General features: G+C 41.4%; 1 protein-coding gene across 1 annotated transcript in view; it reads left to right on the top strand.

Annotated features, from left to right (window-relative positions):
- The window catches only part of sdk1a (sidekick cell adhesion molecule 1a), a 682,245-nt gene that overhangs the window by 468,045 nt on the left and 193,996 nt on the right, over positions 1-20,204 (top strand). Inside the window, exons 7-11 of the mRNA XM_068002895.1 lie at positions 6,866-7,056; positions 8,150-8,233; positions 10,024-10,218; positions 13,615-13,731; positions 19,431-19,598. Of these exons, the coding sequence (XP_067858996.1) occupies positions 6,866-7,056; positions 8,150-8,233; positions 10,024-10,218; positions 13,615-13,731; positions 19,431-19,598 (755 nt within the window). The remainder of the gene's footprint in view (positions 1-6,865; positions 7,057-8,149; positions 8,234-10,023; positions 10,219-13,614; positions 13,732-19,430; positions 19,599-20,204) is intronic.

The raw sequence follows: 20,204 nt of genomic DNA, 5'->3' as shown, positions 1-20,204 counted from the left end.
CCAGGACTCCCCACTCCTTTGGCTCAGTCAGGACCGGGTGTATCAGTGGAGGACGGTGGGCTCCATTGGGGTCCGTGCCGGGGAAGCGGTTTGGACCACAAAGAGAAGGATTTCTTTTAAAGGATCTGCAGACGCTATTGGTGGAGTTGGTAGAGAGGGGGCCAGAGATTCGCCCATGATGGCACTTACAACCCTGCCCCATGTTAATGACACACTGACCGCACAAACTTAGGCGCGAGCACAGGCGCTGCAATCCTGACATAATGGCCATAATTGTGACCTGCAGCCCCCTTTAATTCTATTAGATTCTCTTAGCCATTTGTTAAAATGCAGCCCTATAACATCCTGTAATATCTCTGTTTATTTACTTGGATGTATGATTTGTGGTATGATTTATTTTTGGTCTGTTTTTGTTGCTGTAAATGTATTACCTTGTATTTATTTGTTTGTACTACTGTGTTTCTGTATGTTAACTTTGATACTTGACCTTGTTCAAGACTTTGTTTATTGGTAATTGCATGTCTAGACAGTGGATATGCAATTGATTTTAAAAATGCCAAACCAATAATCCGATGCAACAATGCTGACAGATAAGGAAGGTAATGGAGGCCTTTTACACGTAAGTTGAAAAATTGCCAATAAACAGAATCTTTCACCTACCGTAAATTATCTAAATCAACCTCCTATACAAACAGAATAACACTGATAGCTATAAAATTGATGAAAGATATAATGAAATTCTAGCAGCAAATACAATTTAAATAGACACAATGGAACTAAATTCCATCTGCAATTCCAGGGCCTCCACCATAACTTGGAGTCTGGTGGGATGGCTTGGAATTAGGCCAAGCCCCAGATATGCTGCGTCCTGGTAGGAACATTGATACAGGTGGCATAGCTAATTAGCAACTACTTTTTACTCAATTGTTATAATAACCATGGAGGTCACCGGTTATGGTTATTGGCTTAGTACAAAGAGGAGAAGAGTCAATTCTCTCTTAACTCTCAATTTGCTTTATTCACGTCGTTAGATCATATACATATAGCTTATACATCTGGTTAGATATCGACATGCAGTTTGCACCAGATTATACAGTTTTATACCCAAACTAGGATCTAAATGCACACCCACTAGGTTTCTCTGACACTCCCTGAGTGGTCACAGAATATAAAGGAGAGCTGACGCTGGCCAGGCGTTCCGTTCTCTCTCTCTCTCGACTTCGTCTCTACGTCCCTGACGTAGGTTCTTCCACTTCCGCGATGGTTGGTCACCGGAGTCTTCACTCTGGCTCCACGCCCGAGATTCTTCATTCTTATTCCAAATCTTATCTCTTCAAGCTGTGCTGTCTCTCTCTCCCGTTGGTTTAGGCTTGCTCGCCTAGTTTAGGCTTGCTCGCCTAGTCTGTGTCTTCTCCTCATTGGCTCTGTCCCAAGGACTTAGGTAGCATTACCTCATTACTCCTTTTCTAAATAAGGACTTGTGTCTTATCACATCTCCTTTGTCTTTCACAAAACTTAGCTAATTCAAACCGGTTCCAGCCAGCTCAGGCCAGCGACTGAACTCAGGTTACTTCAGTTCAAAAGTTGCTTTTGCCGGTGTGTCAGCAGTTCGGAATAAACTCATTAGTTTCTGCAGCCCCTGGCCAACAACCGAATATTTAAAGATGCTCTTGAAAATGTATCTGAGCTCATTGCTATTCTTTATTTCTTTCCAAATTGCATTTTTATGTTTTTGAAAAAGATATTCTCCCATTCCACCAACTTTGCAAAGAAACAAGCAACACTTTCTTATTTAGAGAGAGAAAACCTTGAGCATTCAATCCAAGTATAATAAGCCTTAAAACTGTGACATAATTTCCAGTTTATGTACCAAGTGTCTGCATAAATAACTATTGTGTCCTTTGCTTACAGGCACTGTTGACAATCTGTGTCATGCCACATCATTCTCCGTTAGCCAATGCTAAGTTTGCCCCAAATTAACTATCAAACTGTTGCAAAGATTTTATAATTGGATAAAAAGTAGTTGCTAATTATAACGCTGACTGGCTGACTTGATAGTTTCTCAGTCAGTAGAGGAAATTACAGACCACACCCATAAAGCAAATCATTACTTAGGAACATAGGAACTGGGCCAGCCTTTCTGCCATCAAGCCTCCTCCACCACTTTTGTCAACCATGGCAGTTCTATTTTTTAAACCCAATTCCGTCTTTTCTCCATATCCCTTAATACTTTTTTTCTCCCCAAGTAATTATCTTTTTCCCTTTTAAGCACCCAAGTTGGGTTTGCTTCAGTGGCCTTCTTAGGCAGTGTGTTCCAGTATTTGAAAACATTTTTCCTAAATTCACTTTTTATCAGCTTAGCTCCAATTGTAAGATTATATCCCCTTATTTTGGATTCCTCTATTAAAGGGAAGAGCCATTTCCTATCTATTCTGTCAGTTCCCTTCATTATTTCAAACACCTCAGTCAGATCATCTCCAGGGAATACAACCTAAGTTTACCCAGTCTCTCATCATAATTCAATCCCTTCATCCCAGATGAATTGACTTTGCATTTTCTTCAAGGCCCATATATCCTTCCTAATGTGGAGTACCCAAAACTGAACACAGTATTCCAAATGAGGTTTGACCAGCCCTCTGTATAATTTAGTGGTACTTCATTGTACTAGTCATGTTGTTTTTGATTTTACCAATCATTTATCGGAGCTAAAACAAAGAACAACTGACTGGGCAGAGTGTATCAACATTGACTCCAGTTAACTGAAAGGCCTCAGCTTATCTTGCAATGCTTCTTTCTAAATGTGAAATTCTTATTGGCACAAATTAGAACGGGTTGGCCAATTAGGAGTCCCCAGTAAGAAGTGGTATAAGCAAGGAGTGCTGATTGGGAAATCAGGGCCACTGCCTCTGACTTTCTGTCCATTTAAATTAATGGACAGAAAATTGAAGGCTGCAGCCCACGGTTTCCGAACCAGTGCCCTCCAAGTGCTGCTCATAGTCGGGAGTCTGGGGAATCAGCCCCAATATTTATTGAGTCCAGCCTGTATCTAAGATTATCTTTATAGTAATTTTAGACAAAGTTTTAAAATATTCTTACTTTAAAATTCAACACCGCTCTGCGTCCATCCACTAAAGATTAACATATATAACGAGCCTCTAATTCAGACAGAGATTCAATCCATGCAAAGACTTTAAGCTATTGAATAGACTGGCTTTCTAAAGCTGTTAACTTGTTATCTATCTAAGGTGTCAACAATTGAAATAATAAATTTATTTAAATAATAAAATATTTTAAAGAATATTTTATTTTTACATTTCAGCTTTGAAATGATTTGGAACCATTATAATCACTTTTGGCACAAAGGCCTATTTTAAAAGCTAGAAAGCTGAAAGAAAGAAATCAACCTGTTTCACTTATGATGTCTCCCACAGAATATTACTAAACATTGCATATTTGTATTTTATTAATGATTTCTTCTGATCCTGACAAAATTGAAACAAAATCATGTTGTAAGAACACTGGGATTGATACGCTAACAAGAATATTGAAGGGCATCAGGCGAATACTTAAACCTTCACCTTAACCCCTCATCAAGGAACCCTCTGGGGTTTACTACCCAATTTATGATTTGGCACACCGACTGTCTTAAATCAATCTGGTTGGATTATATTGGCATTTACACTACCAACCTCCGGTTAGGATCCACAAAAATTACTGAGTGAATGAATCAAAGATAAGTCAGGCAACAAAGTCAGGAACCAAGAATTGTTTATTAACCTTAAAATTATAGCAGCATTTAAACTTAATGATTGAGTATGCAAGTAATTAGTAGATGGGACTAATTAACAAAATGACAGGTTACAAAGGCAGTTCAGCTATGTCACAGTAATTCAGCATTAACTGCTTGCTGATTATAAATTTACATTTGTGATCAGTGCCTGAGATTGATACAAATTGGTGAGATTAGTTTAGAATTAGACTCTTTAGCTAGCTAACAAGTTAACAGCTTTAGAATGCCAGTCTATTGAATAGTTTAAAGTCTAAGTGCTTGAAATCAGCAGTGTTTCCAGAATAGACAACCTCTTTATGAATTAGTGTGGATGAACTGGTTGCCTTGCCTTCTTCTGGGAGGATGGTGTTAGCCTTCCAAGATGGCAGAAAGTGCCTCTTCTTCTGTAGGGGTGCTTTCTGTTCCTCCTGGATCCTCTGTTCCTAGGTGAATTCACCTTCTGTGCTACTATCAGGACAAGATGGCTTAAATCTCACCTCCCTTGATCTCAGGGATGCTTGTACATCTAAGTGACACCCTTTTCTGCCTGTATCTAGCTGGTAGAGCCATACAATATTAACTTCTGTAAACTTTCTCTCTCCCTCTCAAAGTTGCACTTTTCGATATTACAGACACAGCCTTCTAGACAAAAACTCCTCTGCCTTCTACTACAAAGACTACTATAAGAACTGAAAGAACTAGAACTAAACTAAGGACTGAAGTCTGAGAACTGAAGACTTGAGTGTTAAAAACACCATCTTATGTATCTTTAATTTCCAAAGACGTCTCCTCAGTTCTACTGACCAAGCTGAGTGACACATGTTAGAAGAGTTCAACCCTTCTGATGTCAATCACCTCACATGGCCCTATTGGCACCCTTGATGACCTCAGAATTAATGAAGCATGGGTACCTAATCATGTCAGGTCACTTGTTTACTCCCTAGCTTCTCGGGTCTTTGCACACAAAGGGGTCACAGACAGATGCAGATAAGGCAGGACATCTTTATGTCCCCTTTAACAAGCTACCTGTGGTCTTGATGGCTTATTTTCTATCCCTGGTAAGAAATGTTTCATTTGTATTAGCCTTCATGGTTTAATTAGCATTAGCCTTTTCCTTTCTTAGAATTCAGTCTGACTGCTGAAGATACATATTCTTAAGGCATTACTCCTACAATGTTACTAGTGGAAGGTTAACCGTGCATCACGGTCTAACATTTTGCATCTTTTCTCTTGTCATTTATAATTTCAGAGATATATTTGGCAATCCAAATGTTATTGTTGGTGGCAGTAAATAGCCGTTATCATTGAGCTGTGTAATCTGTACTCTGTGTTTTACATCACAGAGTGAAGGGGCTATTTTTGTTTTAACATTCTGATTTTGAAAGCTGACTGATGAAGCAGAAATAAATCACAATGATTCTGAATATTTTAAAAACAAGAGATTTAATCAAATACATTATTATATTTGAGTCTTGTAATTACAAATGACATTTTCACTGTAGATACTCTTTGAGCCCTTGAAACCATTACAATCCATGCACAATATGATACACATACGAAGAATGTGGATATAATTATAGTAGGCACATTTTATCTTCTGAAAGAGTTCTCGAATTCTCGGATATCTGCCAGTATTTCCACCGAGGTTGTCTCGGATGTCCTTTCATCATTTCCATGAAAGGTCTTCTGGGATATCTGGAATGATAATGCTAGTTTGGAGCCAAGTATTAATGGATCATTACACAAGAGAAATCCGTGGACTGAATACTGCTTTACACTGAAGAACTCTAATGATTAAATGATGCATTGAACTAGGGAGCTGCAAGCAGTCCATTGGCATGGTGCATTTGTTGACTAACTGCTGCTCCAATGAGTGGTAACAAACTGTTTGCCCCTATAAATTCCCACAATGTGATTTCTCATATCCAGCAAGCTATCTTTGGGTTATCAAGTAGGGGTTAGGTTTATTCCCTGGAGGAAGGGAAGTATAATTGAAGAATGATGAGTGACATTCTTTAGCACTTTCTCAAAGCCAACTGAAAAGCAGGCGACTGAGATGATGTTGCCAAATGGTATGTCGCGTGAAGACCTAAAGAGGGGACAGAAAAAGGGAGAGTCACATTACATAATGGGTGCCCGCTCAACAATGTGCTGCACATGGGTGTACTTTATGAATAGTGCTTTTACAAGAAGGTGCCTTTGGACAAATGAGAAATCTGTCATTTGGAAAAGAATATTAATAGCTTCCAAAATGAATTTAACATTGTCCAATGCATTCCACTTTAGATCATAATGACCAGAAAATTGCTACATTGATTTAATAGCCCAGATTTTGCTGGAGTGGAGCGTGCCCCGTTAGTTAGACTTTTTTCTTCACCATTCAGTTTAAAAAATTTTGCTCTGCAAGTTGCTGGAAGTGCAAGCTGATAACGGGGGAATCTCCTTAACCAATGAGATTTAAGGATTGAGAAAGACGGAGAAGGAAATAGGGTGAATCAGAGTCTAATCACCTACAGAAAGAGAAATAAGGGGAAAGAAAGATTGGATTAAGAGAGAAAAAAGAGACAGAAAGGAAAAGTAAGATAAAAATTTTAAATAAATATTTAAAAGATCTCTAATAACAATTTACTACCTGTAGATGAGACTCCACAGTTTAAATTGTTCCTTTTCTGGGCCTGAGAGGTTGAGTGGCATTTCAGAGACATAAATCTCCTCATTAAAAAGGTACTTGCGCTGTTAAGTTCCAGCCCAACTTTCTATGGCGAGTTTAATTTGCAATTAATGTGGAAATGCAGCAATTTCATGAAACTCACGGGGAGGTTGAGGGCGAGCTGCTGTTTTTGTGAGGCTAACGGCGGAGTTGTGCAAATCATCCAGCAACTTGTGGCGATTCGCAATTCACGGGGTATCTCTTCCTCGCCACAAGTTGCTGGACGATTTACACACTAATAACGGCGAGCGCCATTAAACTTGCCGTTATTTTGGCAGCAAAATTTGGGGCAATATATTTACAGCTCACTTCCTTGATTAATAAAACTGAGGGATACTTGAGTGCTAATTTGGAAACTAACGCCCTTATCATTTCATTTCCGACAGGCCTGTGGACAGACTGAGTATTACCTGGAAACGAAGTGGTGTGAAACTGATGAGTGGAATTGGTGTGTTTGGAAGGCGATTGACTATCTTAAATCCAACCTCGGCTGTTATCGGAATGTACGAGTGTGAGGCCACATTACAGAGCAGCAGTGTTCTTCCTGTTCACGCACGTGCCTACCTGTCCATTATCGGTAATGACACTTGCCTAACCCCCTGAGGAATGAATTTCCTCTCCAGGTCTTGAAGTGCAGACATTTATTTACAATATTAAAACTTTTCAAACAGTTTTTTGGTTATGTTTTATGATATCGATTAATGTAAAGTAAAACCATTAAGTTTTTCAAAAGAACTGTGTCCTCTATAGAGAAAAAAGATTTTATTTGTCTTCATGCAACAGTTCAGTTGCAATCTTTCAAAGATTTTTTATTAACAAATGGAAAAAAAGAAAAGATTATGCATTTATGCATTTACACTCCGTTTTAGTAAAAATCATGGCCATTCTGGCATCTTCCCTTACACTGGGGATTCCTCTTCGTCCTGTTGAGGACGAAGCCTCTGTCCGCCCTAAACATGGCCATCGTCGTAAGGGGGCTGGGGCACGGACTCCCTACGTTGGGAGTTCCCATGCACCAAGCCTTCAGTGGGATCTGGTGTATGATCATACCAGGCACACATCCAGCGGTTGTGGGGACCTGCCATGACTGTGGCTTGCACACGCGAAGAAAAAGGCCAATTTATTTTTTTTACTGTCCCCTTTATAAAGGTGGTTGCAGTGGCACCATTTTGTTGGTTCTGAGTTGGTGGTGGGGGGGAGGGAATCGGTGGTGGGGAGGGTGACCTGGCAAACTCTCTGGGACAAGAATCTTTGGCTGGACTTTGCGGCCTCTTCAGCAGGCGGGAGCTTCTCGTGGCGCAGGTGCCCACTATTGGAATGTAAATCAGAGAACCTCACCTGGACAGTCCGCCAGGATGGGCGGCGGAGGTTCCCAGCGAGAGCATTTCAGTACTTACACCGAGATATGCCCATCGTGGATTTTCCGGGCCAGCGCTAGTACGTGGATGTTCTACTTGAAGGCTATCCCTGCCCTATGTCATTGGAGCTCATGTGTATTGAATTTGCTGGATTAAATGGAAAACTCTTGGGTTATGAGGAAGAACCTTTTATCTGGGGATGATTATAAATAAATTGGTAGGTTTTCTTTAAAACCTACTTATACTTATGTCCGGTTAGTGTTTAACCCTACATTTGTGTTTCCCTTTAATATCATCACTCTTCTCCCATAGAACCACCATATTTTACTGCAGAGCCTGACAGGAGGATTCAGGGTGAAGTGGAAAAAATTGTTGATATCCCATGTAGAGCAATGGGTGAGTGTTAAGAGCAGACTTAAATCCCCCTCCCCTTTTTGTAAATGTATATTATATCTAAAAATGGCTTAAAGAGGAACAATACTATAGGGAAAATATCTTCAGTCTAAAGTATTCTTGCCCGCTCTCCCAAATAAATGTGGATTTTTTAAATCGTCCTTTATTTCAGCTACCCATTAAGGAGAAATTTCTTATTTTTGCAGTGTCCCTGCCTATTATTGTACATTTTAATTATGTTGGAGTGCTGGAATTAACTTCTAGAACAGGGAAGGATGTCGTTCCCTGCTCAAAAAGATGGAAGTCAGCTAGTGACAGATCTGCCACATGCTTAAGCAAAGTGGCAGTCTTCCGGCTGGGAGACTTACATGAAGTACGGCTGCCTCGTGAATATTAAAATTGGGAATTTCAGCTAATAGGAGATAAAAACAAACTTTTTGAAACATTTTATTGAGGTATAATGGAGCATTTTAGATCAAAGCACTTTGTTACCCTACAATATTGTTACCCGTTGATAGTTTTAACTTAGTAATCTAATTATCTTCATTACTTTGTTAATGTAGATGAGAAATTGTGACAAAAATGGGATAGATCCGCTCTCTGAACTGTGTTCCGTAGTATAAAAACAGGTTCTTTTAAGAAAGATATCACACTCAAAGTAGCTTCCGCAACTGGTTCTGTTCTTCGGCTCTGCATAAAGTATATTAGAAAGAAGCCAATCAAATCAATAATATTGGTTATTGATGGATCTATACATTTGGGAAATGATCATCAAATGCACTTACATGCCATAAACAATTAATATCTATCACTAGGTTATTAAGCAACAAAACATTAATCAAGATAGCGCAAGCATAGACAGCACTTTTCAGACACCGCAGGTGACCATTAGCATTTGTTTGTGTATGTGGAATGGGAATTGCTTTTCATTCTTCAAGTAAAGTGCCTCTGCCTCACAGATTGACTTCTAAAAGACAAGATTGTATAACAGTTCGTTACTGTTTTGTGCAACACAGCAGTAAGTAGTTTGGAACGCTAAAGTTTGTGACTAAACTATTGAAAATTGACAAATTTGTATATAGAAAATATTTATTTAAATCTTCATCCTCAACCGTTTGGATGTTAACTTTACAGTAACTCCAGTTCGTTGATTGAAGTTCAAATTGGCCAGTTTAATATAGCTAAATATAGGTTGCTTTTCATTATTACAGAAAACGCACCAAATCGACTTACTCTTAGAATTAAGCCATTCTCTGTTGGTAACCAAAAGCTCCAAATTTATCAGCAAACCCTGAATCTAGAAAAAATAATAACTAATAAAAATTACAAAAGATGTTTCAAACACAGTAGGTTCAATGGTACATAAGCTATGGATGTGAAAAATTATTTTAATTAAGAAGAACTTCTCTTGTTGGACTGATCCTTCAGAACCCTGGAAATCATGCCTAAGATTTTTCATAGTGCAAATTTCATTACTTGTCCTGGTCCCATTGATCCCTGCATGTAATAGGCCTCTTATTGTTCTCCTAGACTTAGTCCTTGTCACAACTCTCACCACAAGACACTTGTGCTGGTGGATAGAATCTTTCAACATCTGTGTTGATCTGCTTAATCTCGCATAAGATATTTGACTGTTAGGAATTTGAAAAAATTTAAAATATTTCTATTGTGCTGTATGTAGTCTTATGTTGACCTTTTTTAACTTGTATTACTTTCTTTGCAGCTATCATTCAAAAATGGAAAGTTAAAAAGAGCATATGCATTGTATGGTTTTAACTTTTTATTATTTACAGGTATACCTCTACCTAGTCTGGAATGGTACAAAGATTCAGTGCCAGTAATAATGTTGAACAACAGCAGATATAAGGAGATGGTAAGCGGGATCCTGCAGATCCAGGGGCTGGTCCCTGAAGACTCAGGAATATTCCAGTGCTTTGCTAAGAATGAAGCAGGCGAGATTCAAACGCCTTCGTATCTCACTGTTACCAGTAAGTATCAAACTGCTCTCATTGCTCTCGGGTGGGAATCCAAGCCTGCCTCTGACTGTTAGGGTCAAAGGAAAGTTAGAACAGTGGAATGAGTTTACAGTTACCTCCAGCTAAACACATTCCTGAACCATGCACATTACTTTTGTGTTCCACATTGCTTCCCTTCTTATTTAGTTGTATGGAGTTCCTGATTCAGACATAGCACTGAACTCTTTTGGGGCCACAGTAACACCATAACCCTATGTCCAAAAATAATATACAGTTTGAATTGCTTCAGAGTGTGCTATAAACAGAGAGCTGTTCCATATGTGTGAGGCTTTGTTAAAGTTATGCTTTATAACATTCCACATTATTTTAACACAATGACATTTGTGAAAAAGTATGTTAATCTCTTTATCAAAAGTTGAATTAAGTCCTTCAAATCTCAAGAGATAAATGTGTCCATGCATAACATTCCCCTCAGTACACACACTTCAGAATTCCTCAAATCCACTGACTCTGTCATTATCCCTTGCTTACTTGGGGGCAAACACAGCTGGAGCTTCTGAGAGACATTTTTTATAGTTTTGCTTTACATTCCAGCAATTTTTAATCAATCAAAAACCAAGTTTTACAAAACTATACTTTGAGAAAGTATTTGTTATTTTATTTTGAAGCACTAACGAACCTCTATTTAAAATTTAGTAATAACAAATATGATCTTTCTCTGGTTGTACTTAGTTTATAGCAAAATATATTGCAGTTTCTGAAAATAAATAAGAGGATTTGCTCCGAGCTTCCTTCCACTTTGTGTGCGTCAGTTGCTTCAAGTTAATGCAGCTGCAGGATTATAAAAACAGAGATCCCATATGTTAAATCCAAAGGAGTGCATTAATATTGCATCACTTGGAATGAACAGCTTAAATTTATATAGTGCTCCTTAAGTAAAAACACTTTACAAGGTAGAATGGTGTACACCAAGCAGGAAAAGGGAATATAGACAGGGAAACTGAAAGCACTGGTGAAGAAATGGGTGTTAGAAGGCTTTGTAAGGGAGGAAGTCATCAAGATGAAGCGGTTTTGGGAGAGAATTTCAGAGAACAAGGCTTAGTGACTGAAAAATCGGCTACTGACAGCGGAGCAGAGGGAATAGGGGACAAGCAATAAATCCAGAGTCAGAGGAGCTGGGACATGTGTCTAGCGAAGATCACACTCAATCGGTGGTTTGAGGCTATGAAGCATATAAAATTGAGGATTTTAAAATCAAATTGTTGGGCCATAGACAGCCAGCAGACCTTGGCAGAGACTTTGTGTGAGAAAGGACACGAGCCATAGAGCTCTGGATTAATTGAAGTTTGTGAAAGGTTGAGGCAGGGATGTTAGAAAGAAGTGCTTTTGAGAAATGAATCTTTGAAGACATGGATTAAGGTATCAGTAATGGTCAGGAAGAGGTCAAGGTGTAAGCGCACAATGTTCCGAAGGTGGAATGAAATTTGGGAACGGACTGTTTGTGAGGGAAAAAAAACTCTCATCAGAGTCAACCATGATGAAGAGTTTTCACACCACCAGATTTAGCTTGAGTGGGTAGTGAGGAGGTTTATGCGGTCAGATCCAGAGGCAAATAGGTACTGGCATAGCCAAAAAGGCGGCTTCAGTTTTGTTGATGTTAACTGAAGAAAATTTTGGCTCATACTGGATTATTTGTTGACAGATAAATAATATAGCAACAATTTTGGAATCAATGGTGGTAGCAGGGAAATAGAGTTGGGTGTCACCGTACATATTGAAGCTAAATTTGTATTTTCAGATGATGCCATTAAGGTGGAATGTAAATGATGAATAGGAGATCACCAAGAATGGAGTTGTGCGCCACCTAGGAAGTGACCATGTGTGACAAGAGGAGAATTTTTTGAGCACATGTCTTGTTTGCATCAGGATAAATAGGACTTAGGACAGGTGGATCAGAGAAGAGAGACAATAGAGCAGAATGGAGTGGTCAAAATGTCAAAGGCAGTGTTAAGGAGGGAAAAGAGAGGGACAGCAAGCCATGGTCACAGTCATGCAAGATGTCACTGACTATGACAACAGTGATCCTGGGGTTGTGGGCAAGTTGGAAATTGGATTTACAGAGACTCAAATATGGAATGGTGAGAAAGGTGAGCATGAAGTTGAGTGGTGATGACACGTTCAAAGACCGTGTAAAGAAAGGGCAGGCTAGAGACAATGATAGTTTGAGAAAATAAAGGGATCAAAAGAAAGGCTTTTTTTAATAATGGATTGATGGTTTTGAAAGTGGGTGGGAATGATGTCTAAGAGTAGGGAAAAATTGACTATGTTGGCAAGCATGGGACTGAGAAGAGGAACGTGGTTAGTAAGGAATGGGGTCGGATGGGAGTTGATGGAGCAACTGATAGGCAGCATGAAGCAGATCAGTTTGATTAAAACTGAGTAATGGAGAAAAGCTATAGGTTGTAGGAAGTGAGCTCAGTTGATTAGAGGAATGAGGGGGTGAGGAGGTAGCAGAGAAGAAAGAACTGGCCAAATAGATTTGTAAAATAGAATCTACAATGCTACTAAAGTATATAAGCAATTATTGCTTTTGAGTTCTCAATATTTTCAAATTCTGATTTTGATTATTGTTTCTCTATACAAAAGGTGAACCATGCACAACCCAAAATGAAAAATAACGCCTGTATGAATTAATAGCTTTGTTGTGTAGGATCCACAGTTACTAAGAGAAGGACAAATATTATATGAGCGTGCACACTGATAGAATTTATTACTGTTAATGGGTGAATGCTTACTTGTGCAGTAGACTGTTGCTTGTGAAGGAAGAACCACAGATTGCCACAATCAATTAGATATTCTTAGTATTGTCCATAACTCAACAACATCAAGCAAGTAAGCTTGTTGTCTCAGTCGTATTAACTAAGAAAGGTCAGTTTCTTTTTACCCAATTTCTCTTTATTGTACCCGTTTTTGCCAAAGCCATCAACTTCCCACTATCGGGTAAATAAGTTTGTTGTCTTACATTGTATCAACTTCGAAAGGGCAGTTTCTTTTAAGGATGTGCTGTGCTTTTGTTGAATGCATAATTATAGCTGGCAACAAAAGGGCTTAGCCAGAAATGATCATCAATCTTCAATACATGAGGTCTTCCAACAGATGAGTTTTGTGATAAGACAATTTAAGGTGCCTAATTATGTTCTGTGTGGTAATACACAGATTGCTCATACACACAGTCAATTTGGAAGGGAAGGAAGCTTGTCAATGATTGTGATAATGCAAAGGGATGTAAGAAAAAGGGATTTCATATTAAAATGGCTTAGGTTTATTTTTCCTGCCCAAAATAGAAACTCTAAAATGCCTGGATATTCTAAAAGTCATTATTCTCTTTTTGTTGATGTTTTTTTTCAGACATTGCACCATCCTTTGTCAGAGCTCCATCAGATACTGCAGTAACAGATGGAGCAGCTGCAGTTTTACACTGTGAGGTTTCTGGAGCACCAAAGCCCGGCATTATCTGGAAGACAGGCAAATATTTTAAAACATTACCTTGGGGAAGAATGGAACAATTTGTTTTTATCTTTCACTATATCACAAACAAAATAATTTTAATATTACAATTGTTTTTCCATGCACTGCCAACAACTAACATCAAAAATCTTCTATCCAGTCAAACTGTCTGCTTCAAAAATTCAAAGGTCTCTTTCTATGAACACTGCAGTCCTATAATGAAGGTTTTCTTTTCACAAAGTATGTCATTTTGTGTAACGACTTGAACCCAACCTCTAGCCCCACCAGAACTGGTGATAATTGATAGGGAACACAGCTGCAGAATCACTTCATGCTTTGAACAGGGAAGATTGTAAGTACAAATTTTGCTTCCTATAACCCCAGGCTTTCTCAGCTATAATGAGAAACATATAAAATTACTCTCCAGCCAGACCACTATTTCCTCTCTCAAAAACGTTCATACTTCTATTTTTTTTAAATTGTGAAGACCATGTATATTGACAGGGCTAAGCAAGGAGGTGTGTGGAAGTTTGACTTGCAAACAGTTCTTCTGATCTGATCGTTATTTTTATGGAGCAAAATGTGAAACTTTTGTCAGGGCATTTATCATATTATGAAGAAATGTTAGCATTTTTATTCCTGATTTCCTCACCTCATGAGCTCCCTTTACTGCAGACCACACACATTTGAGATGACAGGGTAGGTAACCTGACTGCAGGCCACTGGGGTACGGTAGCATAGTGGTTATGTTACTGGGCTAGTAATCCAGAGGCCTGGACTAAAATCCAGAGTCATGAGTTCAAATCCCGCCACGGCAGCTGGCGAATTTAAATTCAATTAATTAATTAAATTCAATCAATTAAAATAAAATCTGGAATTAAAATACTAGTATCAGTAATGATAGCCATGAAACTACCGGATTGTCGTAAAAACCCATCTGGTTCACTAATGTCCTTTCGGGAAGGAAGCCTGCCGCCCTTACCCGGTCTGGCCTATATGTGACTCCAGACCCACAGCAATGTGGTTGATTCTTAATTGCCCTCTGAAATGGCCTAGCAAGCCACTCAGTTGTAAAATCTCACTACGAAAAGTCATAATAAGAATAAAACCGGACGGACCACCCGGCATCAGACCACTAGGCACCGGACACGACAACGGCAAAACACCAAGCCCAGTCGACGCTGCAAGGTCCTCCTTACTAACATCTGGGGACTTGTGCCAAAATTGGGAGAGCTGTCCCACAGACTAGTCAAGCAACAGCCTGACATAGCCATACTCACAGAATCATATCTTTCAGCCAACGTCCCAGACTCTTCCATCACCATCCCTGGGTATGTCCTGTCCCACCGGCAGGACTGACCCACCAGAGGTGGTGGTACAGTGATATACAGTCAGGAGGGAGTGGCCCTGGGAGTCCTCAACATTGACTCTGGACCCCATGAAATCTCATGGCATCAGGTCAAACATGGGCAAGGAAACCTCCTGCTGATTACCACCTACCGTCCTCCCTCAGCTGATGAATCAGTCCTCCTCCATGTTGAACACCACTTGGAGGAAGCACTGAGGGCAGCAAGGGCACAAAATGTACTCTGGGTGGGGGACTTCAATGTCCATCACCAAGAGTGGCTCGGCAGCACCACTACTGACCGAGCTGGCCGAGTCCTGAAGGACATAGCTGCCAGACTGGGCCTGCGGCAGGTGGTGAGTGAACCAACACGAGGGAAAAACTTACTTGACCTCGTCCTCACCAATCTACCTGTCGCAAATGCATCTGTCCATGACAGTATTGGTAGGAGTGACCACCGCACAGTCCTCGTGGAGATGAAATCCCGTCTTCGCACTGAGGACACCATCCAACGTGTTGTGTGGCACTACCACCGTGCTAAATGGGATAGATTCAGAACAGATCTAGCAGCTCAAAACTGGGCATCCATGAGGCGCTGTGGGCCATCAGCAGCAGCAGAATTGTATTCCAGCACAATCTGTAACCTCATGGCCCGGCATATTCCTCACTCTACCATTACCAACAAGCCAGGGGATCAACCCTGGTTGAATGAGGAGTGTAGAAGAGCATGCCAGGAGCAGCACCAGGCGTACCGAAAAATGAGGTGCCAACCTGGTGAAGCTACAACTCAGGACTACATGCATGCTAAACAGCGGAAGCAACATGCTATAGACAGAGCTAAGCGATTCCACAACCAACGGATCAGATCAAAGCTCTGCAGTCCTGCCACATCCAGTCGTGAATGGTGGTGGACAATGAAACAACTAACGGGAGGAGGAGGCTCTGCAAACATCCCCATTCTCAATGATGGCGGAGTCCAGCACGTGAGTGCAAAAGACAAGGCTGAAGCGTTTGCAACCATCTTCAGCCAGAAGTGCCGAGTGGATGATCCATCTCAGCCTCCTCCCGATATCCCCACCATCACGGAAGCCAGTCTTCGGCCAATTCGATTCACTCCACGTGATATCAAGAAACGGCTGAGTGCACTGGATACAGCAAAGGCTATGGGCCCCGACAGCATCCCAGCTGTAGTGCTGAAGACTTGTGCTCCAGAACTAGCTGCGCCTCTAGCCAAGCTGTTCCAGTACAGCTACAACACTGGCATCCACCCGACAATGTGGAAAATTGCCCAGGTATGTCCTGTCCACAAAAAGCAGGACAAATCCAATCCGGCCAATTACCGCCCCATCAGTCTACTCTCAATCATCAGCAAAGTGATGGAAGGTGTCGTCGACAGTGCTATCAAGCGGCACTTACTCACCAATAACCTGCTCACCGATGCTCAGTTTGGGTTCCGCCAGGACCACTCGGCTCCAGACCTCATTACAGCCTTGGTCCAAACATGGACAAAAGAGCTGAATTCCAGAGGTGAAGTGAGAGTGACTGCCCTTGACATCAAGGCAGCATTTGACCGAGTGTGGCACCAAGGAGCCCGAGTAAAATTGAAGTCAATGGGAATCAGGGGGAAAACTCTCCAGTGGCTGGAGTCATACCTAGCACAAAGGAAGATGGTAGTGGTTGTTGGAGGCCAATCATCTCAGCCCCAGGGCATTGCTGCAGGAGTTCCTCAGGGCAGTGTCCTAGACCCAACCATCTTCAGCTGCTTCATCAATGACCTTCCCTCCATCATAAGGTCAGAAATGGGGATGTTCGCTGATGACTGCACAGTGTTCAGTTCCATTCGCAACCCCTCAGATAATGAAGCAGTCCGAGCCTGCATGCAGCAAGACCTGGACAACATCCAGGCTTGGGCTGATAAGTGGCAAGTAACATTCGCGCCAGATAAGTGCCAGGCAATGACCATCTCCAACAAGAGAGAGTCTAACCACCTCCCCTTGACATTCAACGGCATTACCATCACCGAATCCCCCACCATCAACATCCTGGGGGTCACCATTGACCAGAAACTTAACTGGACCAGCCATATAAATACTGTGGCTACGAGAGCAGGTCAGAGGCTGGGTATTCTGCGGCGAGTGACTCACCTCCTGACTCCCCAAAGCCTTTCCACCATCTACAAGGCACAAGTCAGGAGTGTGATGGAATACTCTCCACTTGCCTGGATGAGTGCAGCTCCAACAACACTCAAGAAGCTCGACACCATCCAAGATAAAGCAGCCCGCTTGATTGGCACCCCGTCCACCACCTAGAAGGACAAGGGCAGCAGGCGCATGGGAACAACACCACCTGCACGTTCCCCTCCAAGTCACACACCATCCCGACTTGGAAATATATCGCCGTTCCTTCATTGTCGCTGGGTCAAAATCCTGGAACTCCCTTCCTAACAGCACTGTGGGAGAACCGTCACCACATGGACTGCAGCGGTTCAAGAAGGCGGCTCACCACCACCTTCTCGAGGGCAATTAGGGATGGGCAATAAATGCTGGCCTTGCCAGCGACGCCCACATCCCGTGAACGAATTAAAAAAAACTCTTGGGCAAGAAGCACACCCAACTAACCTGGTGGATAACCCCTCCATTCAACATCTTTCTCCCATAGCAGCATAGCTGAAAAGCTCATTAGAGGGGGAATTGAATCTACAGTACAGCAATCAAAGATACTTTGCGTCTTTGCCCCAACCACTTTGCATAAGAAACATCAATTATTAATACTTAAAAATTTTACAAAATTGAAGCAGGTTGGAGAACTGCACAACTGGACCAGCCATTTAAATACTGTGGCTACAAGAGCAGGTCAGAGGCTGGGTATTCTGCGGCAAGTAACTCACCTCCTGACTCCCCAAAGCCTTTCCACTATCTGCAAAGCGCAAGTCAGGAGTGTGATGGAATACTCTCCACTTGCCTGGATGAGTGCACTCCAACAACACTCAAGAAGCTTTACACAATCCAGCACAAAGCAGCCCACTTGATTGGCACCCCATCTACCACCCTAAACATTCACTCCCTTCTCCACCGGCGCACAGTGGCTGCAGTGTGTACCATCCACAGGATGCACTGCAGCAGCTCGCCAAGGCTTCTTCGACAGCACCTCCCAAACCCGCGACCTCTACCATCTAGAAGGACAAGAGCAGCAGGTACATGGGAACAACACCACCTGCACGTTCCCCTCCAAGTCACACACCATCCCGACTTGGAATTATATCGCCATTCCTTCATCGTCGCTGGGTCAAAATCCTGGAACTCCCTTCCTAACAGCACTGTGGGAGAACCTTCACCACATGGACTGCAGAGGTTCAAGAAGGCGGCTCACCACCACCTTCTCAAGGGCAATTAGGGATGGGCAATAGATGCCGGCCTCGCCAGCGATGCCCACATCCCATGAATGAATTAAAAAGAAGTATCGGGGCATAAGGTTTCCACTTTGGGCGCAATCGGAAATTGCGCCCAAATATGCTCTTGAAATTGTGCTCTTTGGTTACAGTTCAAGTTTCCGCTAAATTTTATTTGCATAATCACAAACCTAAAATCTTCGATGAACCAGCGCAGTTGGGCAGCGTAACAGAACGTAATTGTTTCTTTTCTTTCCACTAAAAAGTATTCCTTGATGTATTTAAGAGTGGTAACCTGGTGCAGTTTTATTAATGCAGCTGAAAATGGCTTTATCACCAAAAATTAGCATTTTTAATAAGGGTGTCCAGCCCTCCACCTTTGAGTAACCTGATTTAAAATCACTGAAAATGACTTTTAAAAAAAACTATACTGAACCATTTAATAGTTTCATTGGTGTACACTAGTCAGTTTCTTTGAAAATTAAATATATTTTGATATGATTTTTTTTCTAAAACATGACTGCTAGTGCCTGTGCACCTATTTTTAAAAAAAATGAGTGCAATTTGAAGAGCCTTCCCGAACCAGCGCAGTCGGCAGAAACTCACAATTTCTACCTGGGAGCGTAGCCAGTTTTGTGGGCGGGGCCTGATCCAGGCGAATTAAATCTTGAGTGAGAGTAAAAGATCGCAGGGAACACAGTTTTGGGCGTAACTCACTTATGTTTAAAATTCCCCAATTTTTTGCACTGGTTTGGCCGATTCTGTCAGGATTTCACTGATATTACTGACGGAAATAAATGGAAACTCGACCTCCAGATCATGAAGACGATGTGGTTTATCAGATTTATTGCACTCTTTTCTTTCCCTATTCCTTTCACACTCCATACTAACTTGTACATTGTCTGCATTGCTGTTCCTGTATACTGCTGGGAGCTGTCCTGCTATGCGTATCGGAGTTTACTGAATAGCTTCTTTTTGTTACAGGTAATAAGATTTTGGCGAGTGGGTCAGTACAGATTCCACGGTTTGCGCTTCTGGAATCAGGTGGGCTGCTGATAAAACCAGTTCATATTCAAGATGCAGGGACATATACCTGCTTTGCAGTGAATTCTAAGGGAGCAGTGAATGCATCAGCCAATCTCACCGTGTGGAGTAAGTACATAGAAATAAGGATGAAAAAGAATTTGGGATTAACAAATCTATTAATTTTTTTAAAATCTCAGCAGTTTTCTTCATTGCTTTCCTGAAGGCCTTATCACCTTGCTGGGGCACAATTCCATTGATTCTGGCAGTTCTGCAGTACTTCTCCCAAGTGTCTATTATTTATGAGTGAATTCTGATAGTGAGTGTTGGCAGGCTGTTCAACCACAGGGACACCACAGCCAAGCTCAATCCTGTCCTCACCCAACACCCTCATATGCTCACTTTCCAGCAAGGATCACAATTAGGAGTGGGAACCCCAACCAATGTTCCCCTCTAAGACAGGACAGCGTAGTCCAATTATGGCACCCCGACTGCCACCCTGGCTGAGATCAACTAAATCAGAGCACAGACTAGGTATTGCTGCTGGGATCTTACTGGTCCATATCACTTAACTACTCACTGGATAAACGTGCTATGCCATTAGGGAGTACTTACTGGTAGCAAGCTGTTTTGATGTTATCTTCTGACTGAAGTATAGTCCATTTATGAACATGCTGCAACTAGGGAATATATTATTTAGGTACTATCCAAGCGTGAGTCCCAAGCTGCCTGTCA

The sequence above is a fragment of the Heptranchias perlo genome, chromosome 22, assembly GCF_035084215.1.
Source record: "Heptranchias perlo isolate sHepPer1 chromosome 22, sHepPer1.hap1, whole genome shotgun sequence".
Taxonomy (NCBI): Eukaryota; Metazoa; Chordata; class Chondrichthyes; order Hexanchiformes; family Hexanchidae; genus Heptranchias; species Heptranchias perlo.
This window is presented reverse-complemented; position numbering and strand designations above follow the sequence as displayed.